Here is a 25,317-nt window from a genome sequence, read left to right on the forward strand (position 1 = left end):
TCAGCAATAATTACTCCAAAGTTAAAAAATAATAATCAAGAAAGGACACAGAAAGCACAAGTGGACAATGGGTGGCCATCCCACTGAATAGCATAGTGCCTTTAAGGACACACTTCAGTGGGAAACACTTTGTGAAGCTGTCAAAATGGTATCCAGAACTAAAGTTTTTCTTTTCTGAAGGCAGCCAAATGCCACAGGCTGTTCTAAAAATATTTCTTAGGAAAGCATTCACCGAAATGTGCTATGAGCCTGAGGACTGGGGTGACGGCAATGTCACTTCATTGGAAAAACTCCATAATGGGTTCTTAAGGCAATTACTTGCTTGCTATCCAGGTACACCAGCAGGTTTGCTGAGAGCAGAGAAAGGTTTGCTCTCTACTGAATTGTGAGTTAACAAAAGCATGGTCCAGTGTCGGTGCAGGCTCCATTAAATGGCCAACTTGACACTCCCAGAGAAGTGTTGGCATGAACAACTGAGATTGGGGGAATGGATGAAAATCTGCCAGGACGAAATGAATCTGTATTCTTTTCCTACAGAGTATGTGGCCATGCTTGGCTTTCAACCCATTTTTAATCAGCAGATTGGGAAAGTCCGCTTATCTCCTGATACGGAAGGGATTGATAATATTCAGTGGTAGGCTGCCATTAAAAAAGATAACTAAATAATAATAATAATAATTTTTTATTTATACCCCGCCTTCCCCAGCCAAGGCCGGGCTCAGAGCAGCTTACAAACAATAATAAAAACAATAAGAATGATTACAACTTAAAAACAAAAATAAAATACAACATTAAAATAATGGAACATTAAAATATTAAAATGTAGCCTCGTCACAGGAGGAGAAGGAAAAGAAAACAAAAGAGAGAGAGAGAGAGAGAGAGAGAGAGAGGGAGGGAATCAAATTGGCTCCAAGCCAAAGGGCAGGCGGAACAACTCTGTCTTACAGGCCCTGCGGAAAGAAATCAGATCCTGCAGGGCCCTGGTCTCATGAGGCAGAGCGTTCCACCAGGCCGGAGCCATCACTGAAAAGGCCCTGGCTCTGGTTGAACCCAATCTAACTTCCTTAGGGCCCGGGACCACTAGGGTGTTGCTATTTATGGAGCTTGAGGCTCTCCGTGGGGCAGACCGGGAGAGGCGGTCCCGTAGGTACGAGGGTCCTAGGCCGTGAAGGGCTTTAAAGGTCAAAAGCAGCACCTTAAACCTGACCCTGTACTCCACCGGGAGCCAGTGCAGCTTGAAAAGCACTGGGTGAATATGCTCCCATGGCAGAGACCCCGTGAGGAGCCTCGCTGCAGCATTCTGTACCCGCTGGAGTTTCTGGGACAGCTTCAAGGGCAGACCCGCATAGAGCGAATTACAGTAGTCAAGCCTGGAGATGACTGTCGCATGGATCACTGTGGCCAAGTCAGGGCGGGAAAGGTAAGGGACCAACTGCTTGATGCGGCAAAGGTGGAAAAATGTCGCCTTGGCTGTTGCTGTAACCTGCGCCTCCATGGAAAGGGAGGCGTCAAGGATTACACCCAAACTCTTAACGGAAGGCAATGGCACTAATTGGGCCCCCGCAAGAGAAGGGAGTTGGTCCCTCATCCCCATGCCATCCCGACCTAGCCATAGGACCTCTGTCTTCGAAGGATTTAGTTTCAATCGGCTCCCACGAAACCATCCAGCCACAGCTTCCAAGCATCTGGTCAGTATGTTCAGGGTCGAGTCAGTGTGGCCATCCATCAGCAGATAGAGCTGAGTGTCATCAACATATTGGTGACAGCCCAGCCCAAAGCTCTGGATAATCTGGGCAAGGGGGCGCATAAAGATGTTAAAAAGCATCGGGGAGAGAATTGCGCCCTGCGGCACTCCACACACCAAGGAGTGGCGCGACGTCATTTCCCTCCCTAGTGCCACCCTGTCCCCGACCAGAGATAAAAGAGCACAACCAGTTATGGGCTAAGCCCTGTATCCCCACGTCTGCGAGGCGGTGGTCCAGAAGATCATGATCGACCATGTCAAAGGCTGCTGACAAATCTAAAAGGATCAGCAGTCCTGACCCGCCTTGATCCAGTTGTCTATGGAGATCATCTGTTAGGGCAACCAGAGCCGTCTCCGTCCCAAAACCAGGACGGAAACCGGACTGAAATGGATCTAATGCCGATGTTTCCTCAGAAACCTACCAAGCTGTTCAGCAACCGCTCTCTCAATTACCTTACCCAGGTATGGAAGATTTGAAACTGGGCGGTAATTGGATAGGTCTAAGGGATCTAATGAAGTTTTTTTTTTAAGAGTGGACACACCACTGCTTCCTTCAGTTCCCCTGGGAATGTCCCCGTGTCAAGGGACAAATTGATAATTTCAACCAGGGGGGTCCGCACAACATCTGGACACTCCCTAATCAGCCAAGACGGGCACGGATCGAGGAGACAGGTGGTGGGCCTACCAACTTGGAGGAATCTATCCACATCAGTAGGGAGTATCCGATCGAAATGGACCAACACTGGACCTGAAGTCAGTCGAGGGGCCTCCAGTTCAGTCACTGTATCTAAATTGGCAGGGAGGTCACGGCGGAGCAACAGGACTTTCTCCGCAAAAAAACTCGCGAATGCCCCACAGCTGTGGGTCGAATTTGTGCTTAAATTTGGTTGTCCTCCTAAGGACGTTATTGACCTAATTATTCTAAAAAGTTGTGCCGGGCGAGAGCTAGCGGATGCAATGGAAGCTGCAAAGTAAGATTTCTTAGCAGCTTTCATAGCCGACTCATAGGCTTTCATAAGTGTCCTATAAGATGTTCTTGAGGCTCCGTCACGAGTCCGTCGCCATACTCGCTCTAGCCGTCTGAGATCCCGCTTCATTTTCCGGAGCTCCTCAGTAAACCAAGGGGCCCGGTTTCGACGGGGTCGCAGAGGGCGCTTAGGCGCGATCTCATCAATGGCTGCCAAGAGCCGGTTATTCCAGTCCTCAACAAGGTCATCTAATGAGTCGCCAGGAGGAGCAGGGTTCCGCAAGGCTTGTCGGAATCTATCAGGATCCATCAGTTTTCGCGGACGAGCCCAAATAGGTTCACCACCCGAGCCGGGGAGGAGCGGGAAGTCAATCTTGGCTTTCAGGGCGTAGTGATCAGACCATGGCACTTCCACAGCAGGGAGCATGATCACATCTATGCCAGCCCCAAAGATCAGATCCAGCGTGTGGCCTGCTTGATGAGTGGGGCCCAAAACAACCTGGGAGAGCCCTAGTGTTGCCATGGAAGTCACTAGGTCCAGAGCCTGTGAGGAGGGAGCGGCATCGGCATGGACGTTGAAGTCTCCCAAAACCAGTAGGTTTGGGAACTCCAAGGCCCAGCCCGCCACCACCTCCAGCAGGTCTGACAGGGTGGCTGCAGGTGCTCTGGGTGGTCGGTACACCAGCCAGACAGCCAAGCTCTCCTTGGTGCCCCACACGAGACCAACACATTCAATGCCGGAGATCGCCGGTGATGGCAGAGCTCTGAAAGAGCAATCCTCCCGGAATAATACCGCTACTCCTCCCCCCCGACCCATAGTCCGCGGTTTATGGAGGACAGAGAAACCTGGGGGTGTTATCTCATGTAGGGAGACTACTTCGCCTTCCCGTACCCAGGTCTCCGTCACGCAAGCCAGGTCAATCCCCTGCGAGACAAAAAAGTCACGCATGGTGGCGGTTTTGTTGCCTATGGAATTGGAACTGAATTCCAAGGTCAAAACAAAAAAAATTCCTTCCAGTAGCACCTTAAAGACCAACTAAGTTAGTTCTTGGTATGAGCTTTCGTGTGCATGCACACTTCTTCAGATACACCCACTTCAGATACACCCACCTACTTCTTCAGATACACCCACTTCAGATACACAGTGTATCTGAAGAAGTGTGCATGCACACGAAAGCTCATACCAAGAACTAACTTAGTTGGTCTTTAAGGTGCTACTGGAAGGAATTTTTTTTGTTTTGACTATGGCAGACCAACACGGCTACCTATCTGTAACTGAATTCCAAGGAATTTGTCTAATGTTACCTATACACAAGTGAGAAAAGCATTCACAGAATTACCGTATTGGCCCGAATATAAGCTGCACTCGCCCCCCCCCCCAAGAAGCCTTGAATTTTAAAGATGTGGCTTATTTGCGGGTGAGGCTTATATTCGGGCCAATACGGTAAGATCTCAACAGATGCCATCTGCTTCTTCGAATGACAGGTGCCATCCTATCCCTATAAGAAAAAGATAATACAACCATTTCCAGAGGTGCGCTAACAATTTAGTACATTATTTATTGCACTGCCCACTGTATGGCTGTCTTAGAAGGAAAAGGCTACCTTACCTTGTGTCACAATGTGGCGGATGGGGCAATTCAGTATTATTTTTTATCTGACGAATATAAGTATATATCCTATTAAGCTGCACAGTTTGCAACTGAAGTGAAGAAAATCCGAGTGAGAATCTTGAACCAAATGTTCAATGGTTTGTAAAAGTGGCTTTTTATAATTTGAGCAAGCTAAATTTCAATTTTGATTGCATTTTAAATGGAATGTATCCATGTTTTATGTCTGTGCTAATAGGCATTTTACTATATTTGCAATGGCCTATGGCTACAAGCAATAAATATTTATTAGATTGGCATATGTGATGGTATTATTTATTAAACATATTTACTTCCCCCATTTTTCATTTTGCAAAACCTTCAAAGTATTCATTTTACCCATTCACAGTGCATCTCAAACCTATTTGCTTGTTAGCAACCAACACGGTTCACCCTAAATAAAGGTGCAAAGGTTGACATGGAAACAAGGAATAGGTTCAGAATCAAGGTGGATATAAAGAACCAACAGGGTAAGTTCCAGATTTGGGGGGGGGGGGGACACTGCCTGGATGGTGAGGGCAAGAGAAGTGGGGGATGCTGCTGGAACATAGCAAAGAAGAAGAGGAGAAGCAGGTCCAGGAGATTCTGAGGACCTACACTGGGGTCCGTCCTGAGGTGCAGACCTCAACCAGTGCCCAACGATGCCAACCCTAAGGGTGGCCAGCGCAGGTACTGTCTGAGAACACAAATGAATGCAAGCCAGAGTTCAGATGAGGCAGTGGAGGAAATGAAGCAGAAGATGAGGCAGGAGGAGGAAAGAAGTTGGCGCCAAGGGGGATGGAAAGATAGGGAGCAGCAAGCTGGGAAGAGACAGGATGTAACTCAGACGATCTTCAAAGCTACAGACTGCCTCTATTACCTTATTCTGGTATACATGCCCAGCACTGGTGCGCATCTTGCTAGTTCAAACATTTAAAAAATGAGTATGAGTATGGAAACCTTTGTTGCATCTGCATATGCATATGGTGAAGCAAGCACTGAAGAGTTGGGATAAGCATGTGAATAATATGCTAAGTGAGCTTTAAGAGAAAGGAATTTGGCAGTCTTACCTATTAAGACTTTTCAAGCTCTTCTCCATTTTCACAATATTATGCATTTTATAGATGAACCATTTATCAATAGCTGTAAGTTTATGGATATAGTCTACAGGGTTGTTGTCATTCAAAGCCTGCCGGAAAGAGGTATTGATCAGTCACAGTTCATGGACAAAGAACTGGTTTGTTCATGAGTATATGATTAGTTGAAAATATATGCTAGGTATATTCTCCACCTTGGGCCCATCTGAGAAGGGGTTAATAGAGTGTGGCTTCCAACAGCAGTTTGGATGGGCTCTGTAAGCCACAAACTGAAACAATGCTCTGAATTTTGCTGTTGTTTTCACTTACTGAAAAACACTTTTATGCTTAACGTCCTTTTGAGTTACAAGTAGGTAGCCGTGTGGGTTTGCCATAGTTGAAACAAAATAAAAAAAATCCTTCTAGTAGCACCTTAGAGACCAACTAAGCTTGTTATTGATATGAGCTTTCATGTGCATGCATACTTCTTCAGATACCACTTTTGAGTGCCTCTTTGAAATTGTGGCTGTCCTGGACACCAGAACAAACTGTTTACAGTCCCCTACAAATTATTTTGAAAGTGGGAAGCTACACACAAGTCCGTATGACTGTATGCAGAGCCAGGCGTGGGCATGGGCATCGCTTTTACCAGTTACAGGGGCTCAGAGGGGATTAAAAAATAATGTGAAGGGATTCTCTCTAAGCTTCAACAGAGTCAGCTCTAAGTGAGCGTCTCCATACTTGGCCAGAGATTATTTATTTTTTCTTCTTACATTTATATTTTGCCTTTCCTCCACCACAGAAGCCAAAGCAGTGGTCCTGGTGTTCCCAGGCAGTCTCTCCATTCAGACACTGACAGGGCAGATAGCTCAGGTGGTAGAGCATGAGACTCTTGATCTCAGGATCATGGATTCAAGTCCCACACTGGGCAGAAGATTCCTGCATAGCAGGGGGTTGGACTAAGTAACCCTCCAGGTCCCCTCCAACTCTACAGTTCTAGGATTCTAGGCCTGGGCTTGCTGAACAAGGAGGTTGGCTCCTGTGCCTTCAGGCCATATGGGGGCAGATTACACATTTCTCTTGTTCCCAAAGCTCAAGAGCAGGCATAGGCAAACTCGGCCCTCTAGATGTTTTGGGACTACAATTCCCATCATCTCTGACCACAGGTCCTGTTACCTAGGAATGGTGGGAGTTGTAGTCCCAAAACATCTGGAGGGCCGAGTTTGCCTATGAATGCTCAAGAGCTTCCCTCAGCTGTTCCCTGATTGGTTCCTCTGCCATTCTGTAGTAGAGCAGGCAGGGGTTCTCCTAGTCAGTGGGTTGGCAGAGGAGTCTGCTTGCAAACAGAAAGTTTGAACACCCTGCTGCTATATTTGCACAGGGCTCTGTAGAACCTTACTATCTATTGTAGAATATTTACAACATTCCTCTTGATACCTGCAGCTGACATTGGTATGTTTATTCAGATGAAGGCTTCTATACTTAATGCAGGCTTCAGTTTCCTTCTGAAGTAAAGAAAATCATTTATACCAAACGTCTTTTGTCCAACATTAGTCTCCATAGTTGAGAAGGCAGGTGCAATTCATGGACAAAGAAACAGTTTGTTCGTGGTTATCTGGTTTGCTGAAAATATGTGCCAGGCAGCCCTGCACAATCTCTTTGGCGTGAGCCTTGAGTGCTTGGCCTCCCCCTTGAACTGCTACTTCAAGCAGCACTGCTCGGCCTTTCTGGATACAGACTCAAGGGGTCCTTGTCTGGATTTCTTCATTGCATTTGGTTTTCAAATGCAAACAGTCATAATACTTTTCAATCCAACAAAAATAAATGACACTTCTTGAGGAGGGGAATGGAGGTTTAAATAAGGACTTTTGACAGGACCTGCAACATGACTTAATGAGGGTTTGCACTAATAGGGATAGATTGTTCATGCTCCAGGTGTCAGAACAATGTTTAGGGACTACTGATCAGCACACTGCCAGCTGTCTGAACTATATTTTAACAAGTGAAGAAAGGTGGATGATGATGATGATGATTATTATTATTATTATGGAACTAAGATACTGATTTATATAATTATGTATTCTAGAATAATCAATATCTAACCTTCTCATACTGAAGAATATTAGGAATGAGACCAGAAAAATACTTGTGCAATAAAGTAGGGAATCTGAGAGAAATGATTGCCAATTCTGTGATGGAAAATTAGCAATTAGATCCTACCTCTTAATAGGGAAGATTTCATGTAAGGCTGCCACAATGACTACTTATGGCAATGACCCTCTTTCTTACACAGCAAATTTGAGAACAATGTGGTGGGATATGTCACCACAGAGAATTTCAAGGTAATTTTGTCAGAGGGCTCACCAGGCACTTCTATTTTTGCTCCAACAGTACTTATTATCCACCACCCCAAACTTAAGGACCACATGGCATGGAAGCACCAAGTGCTGATCTCTTTTATTAATTTGTAATTTGATGAGAAAAACTGGCTGATAATAATGAGGTAAGCTGATCACTGCAAAATCACCAATCATGAGTAAGGATGGGAGGGGGGCAGTATCTACAGGGCAGATGAGATCCAATCTTTCTACAACAATACCTTGGCCATAGCAAACACCCGTGTGCTGGAGGCTTCGGACAGCTCTTTCCTGAGGTCCACGTTGGCAGGCCACTCTTGGTTCACTGGCAGACTTGCTGCAAAGCCATCGACGGAGGGGTGGCACATCCTTAAGGCCTTCTGAAAGCTCTCTTCGAACGTTCGTCCAATAGCCATAACCTGTGGTAAGGAAATTTATTTGACTGGTCTGCACAGAAGATGCCATCTCTCTGCCCCAGAATTTCCCAGACTCCTCCATCAAGGCAAGAAGAGGACCATTTGGGCTCCCGCTACAAGAATGCCATAAGGAAAAACATCAGGCTGAAACTTCCATGGAAAAGAGTTCAGAGCACAGAAGAAATCTGTGCAACAGGAGATCACAGCAGGATGTAAAGCCACAAGAGGGAGCCATGGAACGTCTACCTTTTGTCACAGGAATGGGGGAACCTGCAGCTCTCCAGATGCTGCTAAACTACAACCCCCATCAAGCAGACTGTTGGCTGCAGTGGCTGGGGCTGATGGGAGTTGGACTCCAACAACATCTGGAGGGCCACAGATTACCCACCCTTGCTTTAAAACAGGTGTGAGGAACTTTGGGCCTCCAGATGTTGCTGAACCACAACTCCCATAAGCCACCAGCAACCAAGGGTCAATGTCCAAGATTGATGGGAGTTGTAGTTCAGGGACATCTGGAGGCCCAAAGGTTCCCTACACATGCTTTAAAAAGTAGATCACTGTTTAATGTATAAACGAAACACTTCCACACACAAAAGAGCAGCTCCACTGTCAACTGTACTCCTGTCTCTTCTGCATGTTGCATGCTGTATTCATTCAATTATACATATCCTTACTCATTCTCTGGTTGAGGCAGCTTACAAACCCCAATGAAACAATCCAAACATTTTAAAAAAACCAGTACTGAAATAATTAAAATCACAGCAGACTATGCATAAATTGCCTTGCTTTTTAATCCTGAACTGTACATTCCCTGACCCCTAAAGCTAAAAAGGAGCTCTCTGCAACAAAAATCTTATACATCAGTGGATCCATGCATATATCAGAAAAATCTGTCTGTTTCCTAAAATTTTCTGGAGATGTACTGTTGATAATGCTAAATTTGTTTGCATATTCAGTTGACTCATCTACACAGCTGCAAATAAAACGTTATAAATGTGTTGTAAAGTGCAATATACAAATGTGACACTATATGGCCACAATGAGCTATGCAAAATTCAACGTATTTTTCAAAACATTTTTCTAAAAAGCATTTTCACAGTGTTTTTTTATGTGTGTGTAGATTTCACCAGTGGCACTCGATCAAAATTCAACCTGGAAAGCAACAGTGAGCTTTTTCTGTTCCTAGAAAGCATTATTTTAGGTTTATTTAAATGTTCATTAAGTGAATTGTCTTAACATGGATCCATCTTACTGCAGCTGTAAGAGAGCTGTAATAAAATGGAGGACCAAAAAAGAGTCCAGGTCGTGGATGGTACAGTCTGCCCAACTCCATTCCAATCTGGGTTCAATCTGGGGCATGGGACTAGGTGACCCTTGGCAGGGGCGGAGGAAGGGGGTGCAGTACGGGGAGCCCGTCCCGGGTATCACCACTGAGGGGGCTGACAAAATGCCAGGCAGCACTCACCGCGGGGCCTGCAGCACGCCCGAGTCACACATCTCTCCTTAGGCGCTGCCCAAATGGTCTGCCCACTGCCTCCCCCTCAGCTGTAGGGTGGCTGAGTGGGAGGAGGCAGGCAGACTCCTCGGAGGCCCCGCAGAGCGTCCTGCCCCACCCCTGGGCGCAGGGCCCGCACGCCACCCCAGGCGCCCAATCGGCTTGCTCCGCCCCTGACCCTTGGTTGCCCCAATGAGAGCAGGCCAAGGGGAGTGTGACCTTGCTCCTGCTCTTCAACTTCTCTGTTGCTTTCAATATCATTGGCCATGGTATCCTCCTGGACCGGCTCTGTGGGACACCAACTGAGGGCATTGTGCTACAGTGGGTCGGATCCTATCCACATGGCCAAGTTCAGAGACAAACACTAGAAAAGTGCTTTTTTTGGCCCTCTGGTGGTTATGCTTTGGGCTGCTTCAGGGCACGCCTTTATTTCCAACGCTATTTGATATCTATATGAAGCTGCTGAAAGTGGTCCTTAGGACATTTGAGGATGCTGATGACACTATTTTTCTATAGCATGTGAACCAGAATAGCCATGTGGGCCCTGGCTAGCTCAGTCCTGGGCATTGGAGGAATCAAGACTGGTTGGGCAGTTCCCCCATTTCCCCTATGGAGCAGCCTCCACTGCTAACAACGCATCAAAAATTTGTCTTTCAGGAACTGGCAACCACAGCTATGGTAGGAAAAGAAGCCAGATGATGCTGCTTGAATAGATTTGTTAACTTTTTGTTTTTAGAGTTGAAAGCTCTTTTAAGTGACATTTAATGTCACTTAATGGTCAAAGGCCTGGAAACGATGCCTTATGAGGAACGGCTAAGGGAGCTGGGCATGTTTAGCCTGGAGAAGAGGAGGTTAAGGGGTGATATGATAGCCATGTTCAAATATATAAAAGGATGTCACATAGAGGAGGGAGAAAGGTTGTTTTCTGCTGCTCCAGAGAAGCGGACACGGAGCAATGGATCCAAACTACAAGAAAGAAGATTCCACCTAAACATTAGGAAGAACTTCCTGACAGTAAGAGCTGTTCGACAGTGGAATTTGCTGCCAAGGAGGGTGGTGGAGTCTCCTTCTTTGGAGGTCTTTAAGCAGAGGCTTGACAACCATATGTCAGGAGTGCTCTGATGGTGTTTCCTGCTTGGCAGGGGGTTGGACTCGATGGCCCTTGTGGTCTCTTACAACTCTATGATTCTATGATTCTATGATTCTAATCCACTGTAAAGCTGTTTGAGCTTATGAGAAAGAAGTGTGTGTGTGTGTGTGCGCGCGCGCGCGCCCCTTGGGTTTTACTGTTGTTTTGTCGGGTTTTCTAGATAGATTAATTATGGGATGAGTTTTTATCTTTGTAATATTGTGATTTTAGATACAGTTCTAAGCTGCTTTGTGGAGGTTTCTAAAAAAGCAGATATAAACCTATTAAATAAATAAATAAACAAATAAACAAACAAACAAACAAACAAACTTGTGAAACCACTCTCTTTTTGAATCCATACATGTTATTCATACCTAGGCTTGTAGCAATCACATCAACTTAGGGGCCCGGCATATCTCTGGCCCCCTCAATCTGTCTTGCCAGAGTGGTGCATGCTCTGGTTATCTCCCACTTGAACTACTGCAACGCGCTCTACATTTGAAGGTGACTCGGAAACTGCAATTAATCCAGAATGCGGCAGCTAAACTGGTGACTGGGATCGGCCGCCGAGACCATATAACACCGGTCTTGAAAGACCTACATTGGCTCCCAGTACGCTTCCAAGCACAATTCAAAGTGTTGGTGCTGACCTTGAAAGCTCTAAATGGCCTCAGCCCAGTAAATCTGAAGGAGTGTCTCCAACTCCATCGTTCTGCCCGGACACTGAGGTCCAGCGCCGAGGGCCTTCTGGCAGTTCCCTCCCTGCGAGAAGCCAAGTTACAAGGAACCAGGCAGAGGGCCTTCTCAGTAGTGGCGCCTGCCCTGTGGAATGCCCTCCTAGCAGATGTCAAGGCAATAAGTGACTATTTTACTTTTAAAAGACAACTGAAGGCGGCCCTGTTTAGGGAAGTTTTTAATGTTTGGTGCTGTATTGTTTTTAATATTCAGTTGGAAGCTACCTAGAGTGGCTGAGGAAACCCAGCCAGATGGGCGGGATATAAATAATAAATAATTGTTGTTGTTGTTGGAAAGGGGCTCACATGACGTTGTGCACGCGCGCACATGATACAGGTCGCTCACACAACTTCTCACACGTGATATGCATGCCTCTGGCCCGTCGCCAACTAAGTTACACTCACAGAAGATCCATTAAAATGAATGGATGTGGGTAATTTAGGATCATTAATTTCCGCGGGTCAACCCAAAATATAGCTTAGATGGCTACAAACCTTAGGTTTTAAAACTCAACAATGATCAAAATAGTGATTTTTAGGATAAACAATTATTCAAGAGTTCTATAACTGCTTAGATAAATTGCTTTCCTTGTTAAATATTTAGCGGGTTTCTTTTAATCAAACAGTATAAAAAAATTGTTAAATAAAATAAACTCATAAATAAATAAAGGAATGATAAAGATTATAATCTGCTACAGAGGGAGGAAAGAAAGAGGAGGAAAAATAACTGATGCTCTGAATACGGTCTCAGGTGTCAAAATAATTTAGCCAAAGAGATATTTGGAAAACATTTGGAAAAAAGCAAGACAAGCAGCAAATATATTGTTAATTATTGTACTTTGGGTAGCTAATGGGTAATTAGCTAATTAGCTGCATGATTTACCCATTTTGCCTCATTCCATTCCTCTTGAAACTTAGGAGATGAAGGTGTCAATACTGTTCCAGACAGTCTTAAATTAAGATTTTAAATGTCAGGCTCTTTTTCACCACCTTTATAATACAAAGACCTGTCCAAAATTATCCTATTAATTCCAAAAGAAAAATTGTCTGTGGAAATGCAACTTGATGTATTACAGAGAACTGCAGATGCCAGCTTTTGATTTTTCAGTTCAGTTATTAATATTTAGAGCATTCCCTATGCATGCATCTCACAGCTGTAAACAGTAATTTAAAAGGAGAAAATATATGCAGAAACCTGCGCCTCACTGACTCGCTCAGGAGGGGTATTAAAATCAACAAACTACACAAAGAGACAGAAAGCTGGTATATGGTTAGCTCAGGACATCCACCCAAATTCACTTAGGAACTAGGTGTAACAAGCCAAGCAATGTCCAAAAAAGATTCAAAAATGGCTTGGTTTATTTTGAGTCCAATTTGGATGCTAATACATTCCTAATGTCATGACCAAGAGCACCATGCAGCCTGGGAATGCCTTTCTTTTTTTTTTTTTAAAAAATATTTTTTATTAGTTTTCCAACACAAGTAAACAATCATATCAAAATTTCCACAAATTTAGTTCTATTTGGACTTCCTTCAGCTTCTCTGACAATCATCCATATATACCTCTCAGTTACGCATTTCTTCTGTTTATATTGCCATTAAACTTCCCTCCCACTTCTATTTCTTTTTAACAATATATACTTTCACAGTGCTTCTTGAAACCCCACTAGCGTTGTTTGCACATCACACGTTCTTTTCAGATATTTGACAAATTTTCCCCAGTACTCAATGAACTTTTGGTCTCGAAGATATCTAATTTTCCCAGTTAGTCTGTCCAGTTCTGCATAGTCTGTCAGCTTCAGTCTCCATTCTTCTACCGTCGGTATTTCCTCTTGTTTCCATTTCTGGGCCAGTAGAATTCTTGCTGCCGTAACTGCATACTGAAAGAGTTAACAGTCCTTTCTGGTCGGAGCGAAACAGTATAAACTTAAAGCTTTTGCAGATGACCTAGTTTGGACCTTACAAGAGCCAGAATCTAGTACGAAAAGGGCATTACAATTGATTCATGAGTTTGGTCGGGTGGCGGGATTTAAATTAAACAAACAAAAAACTAAGGTATTGGAAAAAAACTTGGGCACAGGATATTGGGTACAATATCATGTTTGCTGACTGGGAAAGGTTATGGACCACCGGTATGAAGTTCACGGCATGCAATGTCTTGAAAGAGAATATTATGAAAATGATATATAGGTGGTACATGACCCCAGTCAAGCTTGCAAAAATATATCACCTGTCTGATAATAAGTGTTGGAAATGTAAGGAAACTGAAGGAACGTTCTTTCACCTCTGGTGGACCTGCCCCAGGGTTAAGGCTTTCTGGGAAATGATATATAATGAGCTGAAAAAGGTATTTAAGTATACCTTCCCTAAGAAACCAGAGGCCTTTCTTTTGGGCATTGTTGGCCAGAGGGTGTTAAAGAAGGACCGAACATTCTTTATGTATGCAACAACAGCAGCAAGGATACTTGTCGCCAAATACTGGAAAACCCAAGATTTGCCCACGCTGGAAGAATGGCAGATGCAACTGATGGACTATATGGAACTAGCAGAAATGACCGGCAGAATCCAAGACCTGGGAGAGGAAGTAGTGGAAGAGGATTGGAAGAAATTTAAGGACTATTTACAAAAACATTGCAAATTGTATGAGTGCTAAGAAGGATGCGAGATTGAAAATATTACGGCACCATTAAGCTAGTTGAAAAGAATATGAGAATGAGTGAATTTTAAGAGAAAGATAAATTTTGAATAAATATCATGCCCAAATCAGGGACTTAAGACTTAGATAAAAGTATTCAAAGTTAGGGACACAATATTGGAAATTTACAGAATAAGAATTGAAACAAGGTGATAAATTGCTGGTTAAAGTTGTATAAATTTGGAACGCAGGAGCGAGAGATGTGAGGAAGTCCAAAAAGCGAAGAAAATATGGTTACTAAAAGATGTTAATTCTATTTTTTTTTCTTGTTTTGTTCTCTGTTTTTTCTGTTATCTTTTCTACTGTACTAATAAAATCTTTAATAAATTCTTCTTTAAAAAAAAGAGTTAACAGTCCTTTCTTCTTAGGTTTCTTTACAAATGTATATTTTAACATCTTTTTCATTTCATTGTATATCATCTCCCAGAATTCCTTCACTTTCTTACACTCCCACCACATGTGATAAAACGTTCCTTCTTTTTCTTTACATTTCCAACACTTATTGCACGTCTTATACATTTTTGCTAATTTTACCGGTGTGATATACCATCTGTAAAACATTTTCATAACATTTTCTTTTAGTGCCATACAAGCAGTGAATCTTAAGTTCTCCTTCCACAGTTTTTCCCAATCCTCAAACTGTATATTGTAACCAAAATCTTTGGCCCATTGTACCATTACCAATTTAACTTCCTCGTCTTTCATATTCCATTCCAACAATATTTTATACATTTTTTACAAAATTTTACAATCGTTATTTATCACATCTGTCTGGAACTTTGAATCTTTTTCTACATAACCCCTTTCTTTAATGTCTTTTTTAAACATTTCATTTACCTGAAAGTAATGCAACCAATCATAAACATGTTCTCTAACTTGTTCATATGGCTTTAGTTTCCATTTTCCTCCTTCTTTGGTTATCAATTCACCATATGTAATCCAATTACCTCTCATATTTATTTTCTTTACACTCATAACCTCTAGTGGAGACAAGCAGTGTGGAACTCTATGTTCTAATAGGTTTTTATACCTATCCCATATTTCTATTAGTGGACTCCGAAATATGTGGTTCCCAAAACCTTTATGAATTTTGTTCTTTTCACACCATAGATACGCGTGCCATCCATCAAATCCTTCTAAATCTAGTAAATCCTTATTCTCTAGCTTTATCCATTCTTTCAACCAGCAAAGGCATGCTGCTTCGTCGTATAGTTTCAAGTCCGGCAGGGCGAAGCCTCCTCTTTCCTTTGCATCTGTTAATAACTTAAATTTAATTCTCGGCTTCTTGCCCTGCCAGATATACCTTGAAAGCGCTCTTTGCCACTCTTTAAAAATTACTACCCCCTTTATTATGGGGATAGTCTGAAACAAGAATAACATCTTTGGAAGGACACTCATTTTTACCATAGAGGTTCTACCCCCAAAAGATAACTTCATTCTTCCCCACATCTCTAAATCTTTCCTTATTCCATTCCAGATATAGTTGTTCTGAAACAAATCAATGTTTTTAGGAGTTAACCAAACTCCTAAATATTTTACCTTTTTCACCACCTCTATCTCTGTTCTTTGTTGCATTATTTCTACCATACTTTGATCCATATTTTTGACAATTATTTTAGTTTTCTTCTTGTTTAGTCTGAACCCTGCCACATTTCCAAATTTCTCAATCTCATCCAATACCTCTTTTACACTTTCTAATGGTTCTTCAATTGTAATTACTAGATCATCTGCAAAGGCTTTCACTTTGTACTCGTTCTGACCAACTGTTACCCCTTTTATTAATTCATTTTGTCTCATAGACCTTAAAAAAACTTCTAGGACCATTATAAATAGTAGTGGTGAAAGTGGACATCCCTGTCTGGTTCCTTTTGTTATTTTGATATCTTCTGTAGTCACATTATTAACAATTAATTTTGCTTTCTGCTCTGTATAGATTGCCTTTATCCCATTAAAAAACTCTATCCCTACATCCATATACTCCAAATTCTTCAACATAAAATCCCAAGCAATATTGTCAAAGGCCTTTTCCGCATCTACAAACATTAATATAGCTTGTTTCTCATTCCTGGCAGTCAGATATTCCAAAATATTGATTACATTTCTTATATTATCTTTCATCTGCCTGCCTGGAAGGAAACCCGCTTGATCTTTGTGAATAATTTCTTGCAATATCTTTTTCAGTCTGTTCACTAAAATCCCTGCAAATATCTTGTAATCTGTATTGAGCAGTGAGATAGGCCTGTAGTTTTTGACTTGTGTTAGGTCTGAGTCCTGTTTAGGCATAAGTGTAATAAATGCTTCTTTCCATGTTTCCGGGATGTCTCTTTCTTTTAAAATATTATTCATGGCTTCTTTCAATGGTGTCATTAAAGCATCTCTCAGTTCTTTATAGTAGCCTGATGTGAATCCATCTGGTCCAGGGGCTTTCCCCCTTTTCAGTTCCTTTATAGCCTCTTTTATCTCCTCATTTCCTATTGGGGCATTCAGTTGGTCTTTCTTTTCTGCCGGGATCTTCTGCACCTTTTTTTTCTTTCAAAAATCGTTCTATTTTCCTCATATTATTTCTTTCTCTATTTTTATATAGTTGTCTGTAAAAGTCCAAGAATCCTTTTCTAATTCCTTTCGGATTGTCAACCTCTTTTCCGTTTATGATAATTTTATTAATTGTATTTTGCTCCTTTCTCTTTTTGGTTTGCCACGCAAGCCATTTACCAGATTTGTTCGCGAATTCAAAATTTTTCTGTCTTAACCTTTTAATATTCAATTCTATTTCTTTATTTATAATCATTGCAAATTGTGTTTGTAGAGTCTTAATCTCTTGTTTTATTTTTGAATTATTTGGTTTCTTGATTAATTTTTGTTCATTGTCCATTATCTGCTTTAGAATTTCTTTTCCCCCTTTTTCTCTGTTCTTATTCTTCAATGAATACTGTTGGATAAAAAAGCCTCTCATCACTGCCTTGCTTGCATCCCATATTACGCTCATCTTCGTTCCTTTATTACTGTTATCCACAAAATACTCAGTTAATTTCTTTTGTGCTTTTTCAATAATTTTTTGATCGTTGAAGAGGTAATCATTAATTCTCCATCTAAAAGTTCTTTCCTCGAATCCTTTCAATTCCATTTTTATTGGATTGTGATCTGAAATTATTCTTGGTTGGATCTCAATTTGAAGAATTATTGGGGTCAATTCGTTCGAGACCCATATTTGATCTATTCTTGACATTGACTGATTCGGTTCAGAAAAATAAGTGAATTGTTTTTCGAATGGATATCTGAGTCTCCAAATATCGATCAAATTGTAATTCTTGACCATTGAAAAAAAAGTATTAGGCAGTTTTCCTTCTTTGCTTGATCCATCTCTTAGTCTATCCATTTCCAATGAGACCACTCCATTCATGTCTCCCATTACTATAATTTTCTGGTCCATATACTCAAACAATTGTTCTTCTAAGGTTTTATAGAAGTCTGTCTTATTTCCATTAGGTGCATAGATCCCGACAATTATCAAATTTTCGCCCTGCCATTTGATCCGTACTGCTATCATCATTCCTTCTTCATCTTTGAAGATTTGTTGTGATTCAACAATATATATAGAACTACCCCTCTTTTTTCTCTTTATCTGAAGATACAAATTCGTTTCCTAATCTTTTGTTAATCAAAATTTTTCTGTGTTTCCTTGCGACGTGTGTCTCTTGTAAACATATAATGTCCAGATTTTTCTTTTTAAAGAATTGTTCAATTTTATTCCTTTTTTTTCTCATTCATCACATTAATATTCCAATTCCATAATTTTAGTGCCATGGTAATTTCCAATTAAATAAATTTAGTTTAATTTTTTCTCTTTATAATTTATCTTCTTCCTCTTCTTTTTCTTCTTCTGACTTTTTCCCATTCTCTTCTTCTCCCAATTCTGATTCATCCTTGGCACCTGCTCCTTTTTTGCTCCTTTGACTTCTCCAGTTTCTCCATCTTCTGCTTTTAGTTCCTTATGCCTTCTCAGAAACTTCCCTGTTTCTTCTGGACTCGTCAATCTGCGCTTTTTAGTTTTGTAAAAAAATGAAATTCCCTCCGGAAATTCCCACCTGAATTCAAAGTTGTTTTTCTTAAGGACCTGTACCAATGGTTTGTATGGGTCTCTTCGTTTCAATAGTCTTATTGGTATGTCTTTAAAGATGATTATGTAACTTCCATCTATATACAGTCTTTTCTCTCTGTTCTTCTGTAGTATCAAATTTCTCATTTCCCTATCCTTAAAAGTGATTAAACAGTCTCCTGGGAATTTTCTTGTTTTAGATGTTCTTACTCTCATTCTGAATGCATTTTGTACTGTTTTAGCTACCTCTTCTATTGGTAATTCCATCCATTGGGCTAATTCCGATATCAATTTCTCTTTGATATTTTCATACTGAATTTCCGGAACGGCTCTTAGCTTCAGTTTGATTGCCCTCTTTTGCAGTTCATTCATAGCAATCAAATCTTTAATTTCTTCTTGTGATTTATTTAATTCCAACATCTGCACTCTGATCCTCTCTTCTTCTCACTTCACTTCCTTCATTTCTTGTTTCATCCTCTTAAATCCCTCCTCCAGCGATTGAGTTCTCTTAGATACCTCTTTTAATTGCCCTTTAAGTTCATTAACTGTCTCATCAATTTTTTTTATCTATTTTCCCAATCTTATTATCTACTGATTCTAATTTTGATTCTAAATGCTTTTCACTTTGTTTTATTTCAGCAAACATCTTCAAAATTTCTGCTTTAAACTCTGTTTCTTGTTTAGACCCTTTCCTCTCTGCTGGTGTCCCCCCATCTGCCCCCTTCTTTTGCTGGTGTGTCATCTTTATTAAATATTCTAACAGTCTTCAAATATTAATTAAAGCCGATTTTTACACTTTATCAATTTTCCAGTTTATAATTATAACATTCCAGTTTATAATTATAACATATAATTTAGACGAAATTTGGGGATGATGAGGAGTATGAGATCAAAGCAGAAACCGGAACAAAACAATCTTCTTGCCACCAATTAGGCTATTCCTCCGGAAAAAAATTGCTTCCCAAATTAATCCAATACCTTTCTAGGTTTAGCAGCCTTAATACTTTGTAGCTTCTTAAAGAGTTACTTTATAAATAAAGTTCTAGGAGAGAAAGAAAACAGTAACCGCCAGTGGCAACTCACTTTCCCTTTCCAGCTCTGTGCGCTGCGTTGCTTCTGTCCTGATTCCAGATGACAGCTGAACTCCAACTTTTCTCTTTATGCTTCAAATCCTTCCTTATTTTGTTGCTATAAAATTATAATCCAATTTGATCCGAATTTCTTCTATTTGAGAATGGAGCGCTTCTCTTGCAAGGTCGGGGCTTCACTACTCGGGTGTAGAAAATGGCTTCCCGTAGCCCGCAGCCCCGCTCCGCCATTCTCTTTACTCCTTTTGGAGTTACCTGACGGCTGGGTGGGCTGCTCCTGGCTTCGCTGGGAACCTGTCACTCCGGATATCCCCCCAGAGATTAAATTTGGGGGCTACTGCGCCCTGTAGCTCCCCTTATCACCCGAAATAGTGCAGGATTCTCCTCACGGAAAAATCCTCACTTGGGGCAGGATCGCGCTCCACCGGAAGTCCCCGCCTGGGAATGCCTTTAATCCCCACTGCTCCCTCCTCTCTCTTGCATGGTTGCAGCAGCAGAAGGCTATATTGCCATCTGGGGTGCTGAGGAGAATTGCTGCAGGTGCTGGTTATCCTGGGAAATGTAGTTTTCCTGTAGGTGCACTGTCCTTTGCACTGAAATTAGACACTGTGGAAAGTACATGCCCTAAGATTTTAAGATGCTTATGTGGCATCCAGGGTGAAACAGACCACAAGAGACATTCCTTCTCCTGTCTCTGCCATCTCACCATACGCCATGACAGAACCAATTCTATACAGTTCTATTACAGTTCTATAAATAATATAAAACGGGGGCGACCTTTGCGTGGACGCACGCAGCCCCTGGATCTGGAGCGGCTCCATCAGCATAGGCTTGGCTTTGCCTTCCCTCAGGTGGGATACCTGGAGGTCTCCGCCTACCTCAGTCAGTTGTCCAATCCCACCTGGGGGAAGCGTTGCCAAGGAGACCAGGCCAGGTAGGGGAGGGATTACCTGCCCACACAAAGGAGGGAGGATCTTACCTGGGAATTCTCACTTGGCTCCAGAGCTTCTCCCACCCTACCCACCCTCAGTTAATGTCTTATTTTGCAGGTTAACTTTTCTTCACAGGTTTTGCAGGTTAACTTTTCTTCACGGGTATGCGAGCGCTGCTACATTAAGGTCGCTGTTAAAGGGCCGGAAAGGAATTTCCCTGCATTGGCAGGTTTCGCCTTTCCCATAGCAAAACATCACAACTTTGGCGGTATCAAGCCTTGGGCAGAATCCTTTAGTCCATCTTCCTCTTTGCGGCGGCGATACCAGGGTTCCCCCTTAAAGGGGTTTCTGAAGGGTGGCATTGACCGTATGCCGAAAGGTCATCATTGCTCTCCCCGGCGGCGGCGGCGGCGTAACAGGGGCGGCTATCTCTCCTTGAACATATTTTCTCCAGAGCCGGCCCATCCCACACACAAACACTGGATAACCCTGATGCTCCCTAGGTCCCTGGCTGGGGACTGGGGAGGGAAAACGCCCAATGCCTGAGCCAAGGTCTACCCACATTTGAAATTTAATAAAGTTGTGGCCAATTTAATCCCATAGCATGTTGTCTTGAGTCGTTATTCCACATGACGGGGGGGGGGACCACTCGGGATCTGGGGACTCCGCCTGTCCACGCAAAGCTTAAACTGGCTTCCCCCTAAAATTGCTCTGTGATGCAACTGTATAAACTATCATTTCTCTTCTGCTTTGTACCATGCGTTAACAACACAGTAGAAACAGAACTACAGATGCTCAAAGGTACTATTTGACACAATATCTATTGTTGTTGTTTAGTCGTTTAGTCGTTTCCGACTCTTTGTGACCCCCTGGACCAGAGCACGCCAGGCACTCCTGTCTTCCACTGCCTCCCGCAGTTTGGTCAGACTCATGCTGGTATCTTCGAGAACACTGTCCCACCATCTTGTCCTCCGTCGTCCCCTTCTCCTTGTGCCCTCCATCTTTCCCAACACCAGGGTCTTTTCCAGGGAGTCTTCTCTTCTCATGAGATGGCCAAATCTTGGAGCCTCAGCTTCAGGATCTGTCCTTCCAGTGAGCAATCAGGGCTGATTTCCTTCAGAATGGATCGGTTTGATCTTCTTGCAGTTCATGGGACTCTCAAGAGTCTCCTCCAGCACCATACTTCAAAAGCATATCTATATTACAGTGGTACCTCAGGTTAAGTACTTAATTCGTTCCGGAGGTCCGTACTTAACCTGAAACTGTTCTTAACCTGAAGCACCACTTTAGCTAATGGGGCCTCCCACTGTTGCCGCGCCGCCGGTGCCCGATTTCTGTTCTCATCCTGAAGCAAAGTTCTTAACCTGAAGCACTATTTATGGGTTAGAGGAGTGTCTAACCTGAAGCGTATGTAACCTGAAGCGTATGTAACCTGAGGTACCACTGTATATGCTAAAACCTTATTCCTAGGGAATCTGGAAAGGTAACTCTTAGAAGGGACTATCCATAGATCTCTGGAAGATAATTCTCATTACCCTCAGCAGATTCTTTGGAGGGATAACATACATACAATGCAGATGGTGCGATGTATATAAAAGGTATTGGGAGTATTGGCAAGGTATAGTGGCAAAGAAGCTGAGCTATGAAACAGGAAACCCCAACCTTACCTTACCTCTGCCTTGAGCTCCCTAGGTGGCCTTAGGCATGCCACTCTCCCTGAGCCTCAGCCCCCCGTCAAAAATATGGTGAGGATAATACTGACTACTTTGCAACAGGAAGATGCAAGGAAAATGCTCTGAATTGCAATATAAATGCAAAGTATGATAATCAACTTCATCATCCCAGTACATGTAGATTGAATCGTTTATGGGTTTAAGGGCATTTTTTGGGGGGGATAATCCTCAGACTTACCTCACCCACACTCTTCATTGAGCTACCGATCTGGCGGGAAGCGCCCTGAAAGCGGTCGAGGTCCCAGCGGGGCACCTTGGTAACTATGTAGTCCAGGCTCGGCTCAAAGCAGGCCGTTGTCTTTCCTGATACTGCGTTCTCGATTTCTAGTAAGGGGATCCCAAGAGCTATTTTGGCAGCAATAAATGCCAAAGGGTACCTAGCATCAAGAGCAAAGTGAGACATTTTCAAACTGGCAAAGGAAAACCTGCAAATCATGAGAACATGCTTAATCCTCGGGAAGCCTGCCCTGAAGAGACATTAGGAAGCCATCAGTCATTCATACGGTACAGAAGCGGTGTAGAGCTGACTGAGAAAGGATCCCCATTCCACCTCATCCTGTGGCTTAACAATTGAGCACAGCACAGCTATAAAATGATGGGCTGGGCCCTGTTACTTTTATTTTAGGATAGGATTTATACTTTACAAGGTTGCGGGGGGGGGGCTTCATAAAGCAGCTTACGAATATAGTTGAGCTAGTATGAATACAATTAAAAGCATTTTTAAAGAATACACTTCATACACGGTAAATTATGCGGAGGTGCTTCTGCTATTTATCACCACTGAAAAGAGCTAACTCAGGGTGCTGGTGAACTATGATTTATCCAACAGGTCAAAGGTAACTAGCACTACCATTTTCTTCAAAACCGTGAAGAGTTCATAAAAAAAACCCCTCAGTATTTGCAATAACAAACGTAAGTTGGAGGTATTCTCTGAAGAAGAGCTTTTGGGCTTATCTAACCAACAACTTTTTGTATTTCCAAATGTTTCTCTTGCATCAGGCACCCAGTTTAGCTCTTCTCCCAGGACTGTTTCTTGCCTTACCCTGTGGCCTTAGATGCCAAAGCAGAGCTTCTAGAAAGCCTAGCATTCACTTCAATTATGCAGTACTCCAGAGAGGCAGGATGCAAGGCATACTGAATGTTACACTCCCCTACAATGTTCAAGTGGCGGACAACCTTGATGGTCGATTCCCGTAACATCTGCAACTCTTCATTTGAGAGTGTTTGGCTGGGAGCCACTACTATAGAATCACCTGCAAGTCAAAGTAGAAAGCGTCAATGGTCTCAAGTTATAGCAGCACAGGAAGCTGTCTTGTGCTGAGTCAAAACAATTGGTTCCTCTGGCACTGCCTCGCAGCGACTCTCCAGAGTTTCAGGCGAGGGTCTTTTCCATCCCTACCTGGAGATGCTACAGTACAGAGACACAGCTCATCCACTGCACTGAGTAGAGTACAAATTACAGGGCATGAAAGGGCGTTATAAATAAGTGATCATATATATTGTAATTAGACCGAGAACCCAATCCAACCCATATATCCATAAGCCACTAGGCTTCACTCTGGTAAGTATGCTTAGGACTGCATGCTGAATTACCCATTGTATAAAATTTAATTAAATCTAAGATAAATACGATAATAAAATTTCAAGCAGAAATGCTGAAATTTGCCTTATTTGAAAGACAGGCATACTTTCAAGCCTGTAATGGTTTTCAGCCTATATTGAATTCCACATATTTTCCAACATTTGTGCATCACAAGCAGCTGCATTCTTTATTGGTCTGACAATTGTGCTTGAGCAGCAGACCAATGTTTAATTCATTTTGTATAGATATGCTAGGTTATTTCATGTTATAAACCCCAGAAACATCTCAAATATGACTTTCTGCTATGATACACACTGTCTATAAAGGTTGTGGAATCTCCCACATTGCAAGTTCTGAACAAGATGTTGTACCTCTTGTGGATCATTAGACATGTCCTATAACTCACAGGAACCTGAACAACTCAGGCCATATTCCTATGTGTGTTTAGATGGGAGTAAGTCCCATTGAACTCAATGAAACCTTCTTCTGAGTAAATGTGCACAGGTTTGGACTATCAGTTGGTCTTTAATTTATTTGCATGGGGACCACTGGCTTGTGCCCCTCAAAATTGTGCACCCAGGGCCACGGCTCCGCTGGCACCCCCACACTACGCCCCTGAGCATACCAGACCCAACTTCACATAGTCACATAATGCATGGGGTCATCATAAGAACTTATTAGCAGGAGTGTCGTGATGGGACTACTTTATACAATGACCTTAATATGACTGGCTCAGTTGCATAAATCATCTGGACTCTGACTGCAACTTCTCTTAACTTATAATGCATTGTAACTGAACTGTGTTGGCTGGAGGCAATGGTGTGAATACCTCCCTTTGAGCAGGGGGGTGGACCCCTTGGTCCCACATAACTCTACAGCTCTATGATTGCATCAAACAATTCCCCCCCCCCCAAAAAACTATTTAGTTCATGGAAAATGGTGAACCTACCTGTATGGACTCCCATTGCATCGACATTTTCCATATTGCAGACGGTGATACAGTTGTCAGCTGCATCTCTCACAACTTCATACTCAATTTCTTTCCATCCTGCCACAGATTTCTCCACAAGAATTTGATTGGTCATTGAAAATGCCTTGATTATTACAGGATGACAGATTTTAAAAAGGAAATGTTTGTTAAGTGTGTATACTGAACTATCAGGAGACTGATATTTGTACAGCAGTATTTTGCTGGTATAATAGTAGTTCCTGCCACAGTGACAATTAAAGACAAAGTAAAAAATTGTCAGTGCAAAAAGATTTGTCTCTGCTTAAAAGAGTAAAATCTTCCCCTTGTGTAAATGTTATGAGAGTGATTTAATAAATATTACTTGGTTCAGTATTAGGAACACCCTGACCTCCTCCAATAAGGTCTTCAAGCAGATGCCATTGGTCATTCTGAATGGCTGATTTAAGAGAAATTTCATAAGATTATATTTGTAGACGGACATTATAAAGGACACCCTCCCCAATGTCTGCTGAGCTGTTTCATTGCAAAGGAGAAGAGGTATAACTTGAAGAGACTATTACTCCTTGATCAACTCAGCAAAGAACTGAATTTTCTCTTGCTAATTTGGAGTGCGATGTCATAGGAAAAGTTGCTACTTTTGCTTTTGTGGCAGCATGTGTACAGCATAAATGTGTTG

The 25,317-nt window shown here is 42.4% G+C and overlaps 1 protein-coding gene and 1 long non-coding RNA gene across 4 annotated transcripts in view; one reads left to right on the forward strand and one right to left on the reverse strand.

Moving 5' to 3' along the window:
- Positions 1 to 25,317, reverse strand: part of CPS1 (carbamoyl-phosphate synthase 1) — a 195,529-nt gene that overhangs the window by 70,488 nt on the left and 99,724 nt on the right. For all 3 annotated transcript variants that reach the window (XM_083703940.1, XM_083703938.1, XM_083703939.1), the window contains 5 exons: positions 24,621 to 24,765; positions 23,132 to 23,342; positions 22,268 to 22,466; positions 8,014 to 8,190; positions 5,409 to 5,527 (listed from right to left, as the gene is read on the reverse strand). In XM_083703940.1, coding sequence (XP_083560066.1) covers positions 5,409 to 5,527; positions 8,014 to 8,190; positions 22,268 to 22,466; positions 23,132 to 23,342; positions 24,621 to 24,765 — 851 coding nt within the window. The remainder of the gene's footprint in view (positions 1 to 5,408; positions 5,528 to 8,013; positions 8,191 to 22,267; positions 22,467 to 23,131; positions 23,343 to 24,620; positions 24,766 to 25,317) is intronic.
- LOC310852140 lies at positions 12,988 to 14,918 on the forward strand. The gene is made up of 2 exons (XR_014567992.1): positions 12,988 to 13,450; positions 14,595 to 14,918. It is a non-coding gene; the product is annotated as an uncharacterized lncRNA (long non-coding RNA).

This window comes from Podarcis gaigeae (genome assembly GCF_964106915.1).
Source record: "Podarcis gaigeae genome assembly, chromosome: 1".
Lineage (NCBI taxonomy): Eukaryota > Metazoa > Chordata > Lepidosauria > Squamata > Lacertidae > Podarcis > Podarcis gaigeae.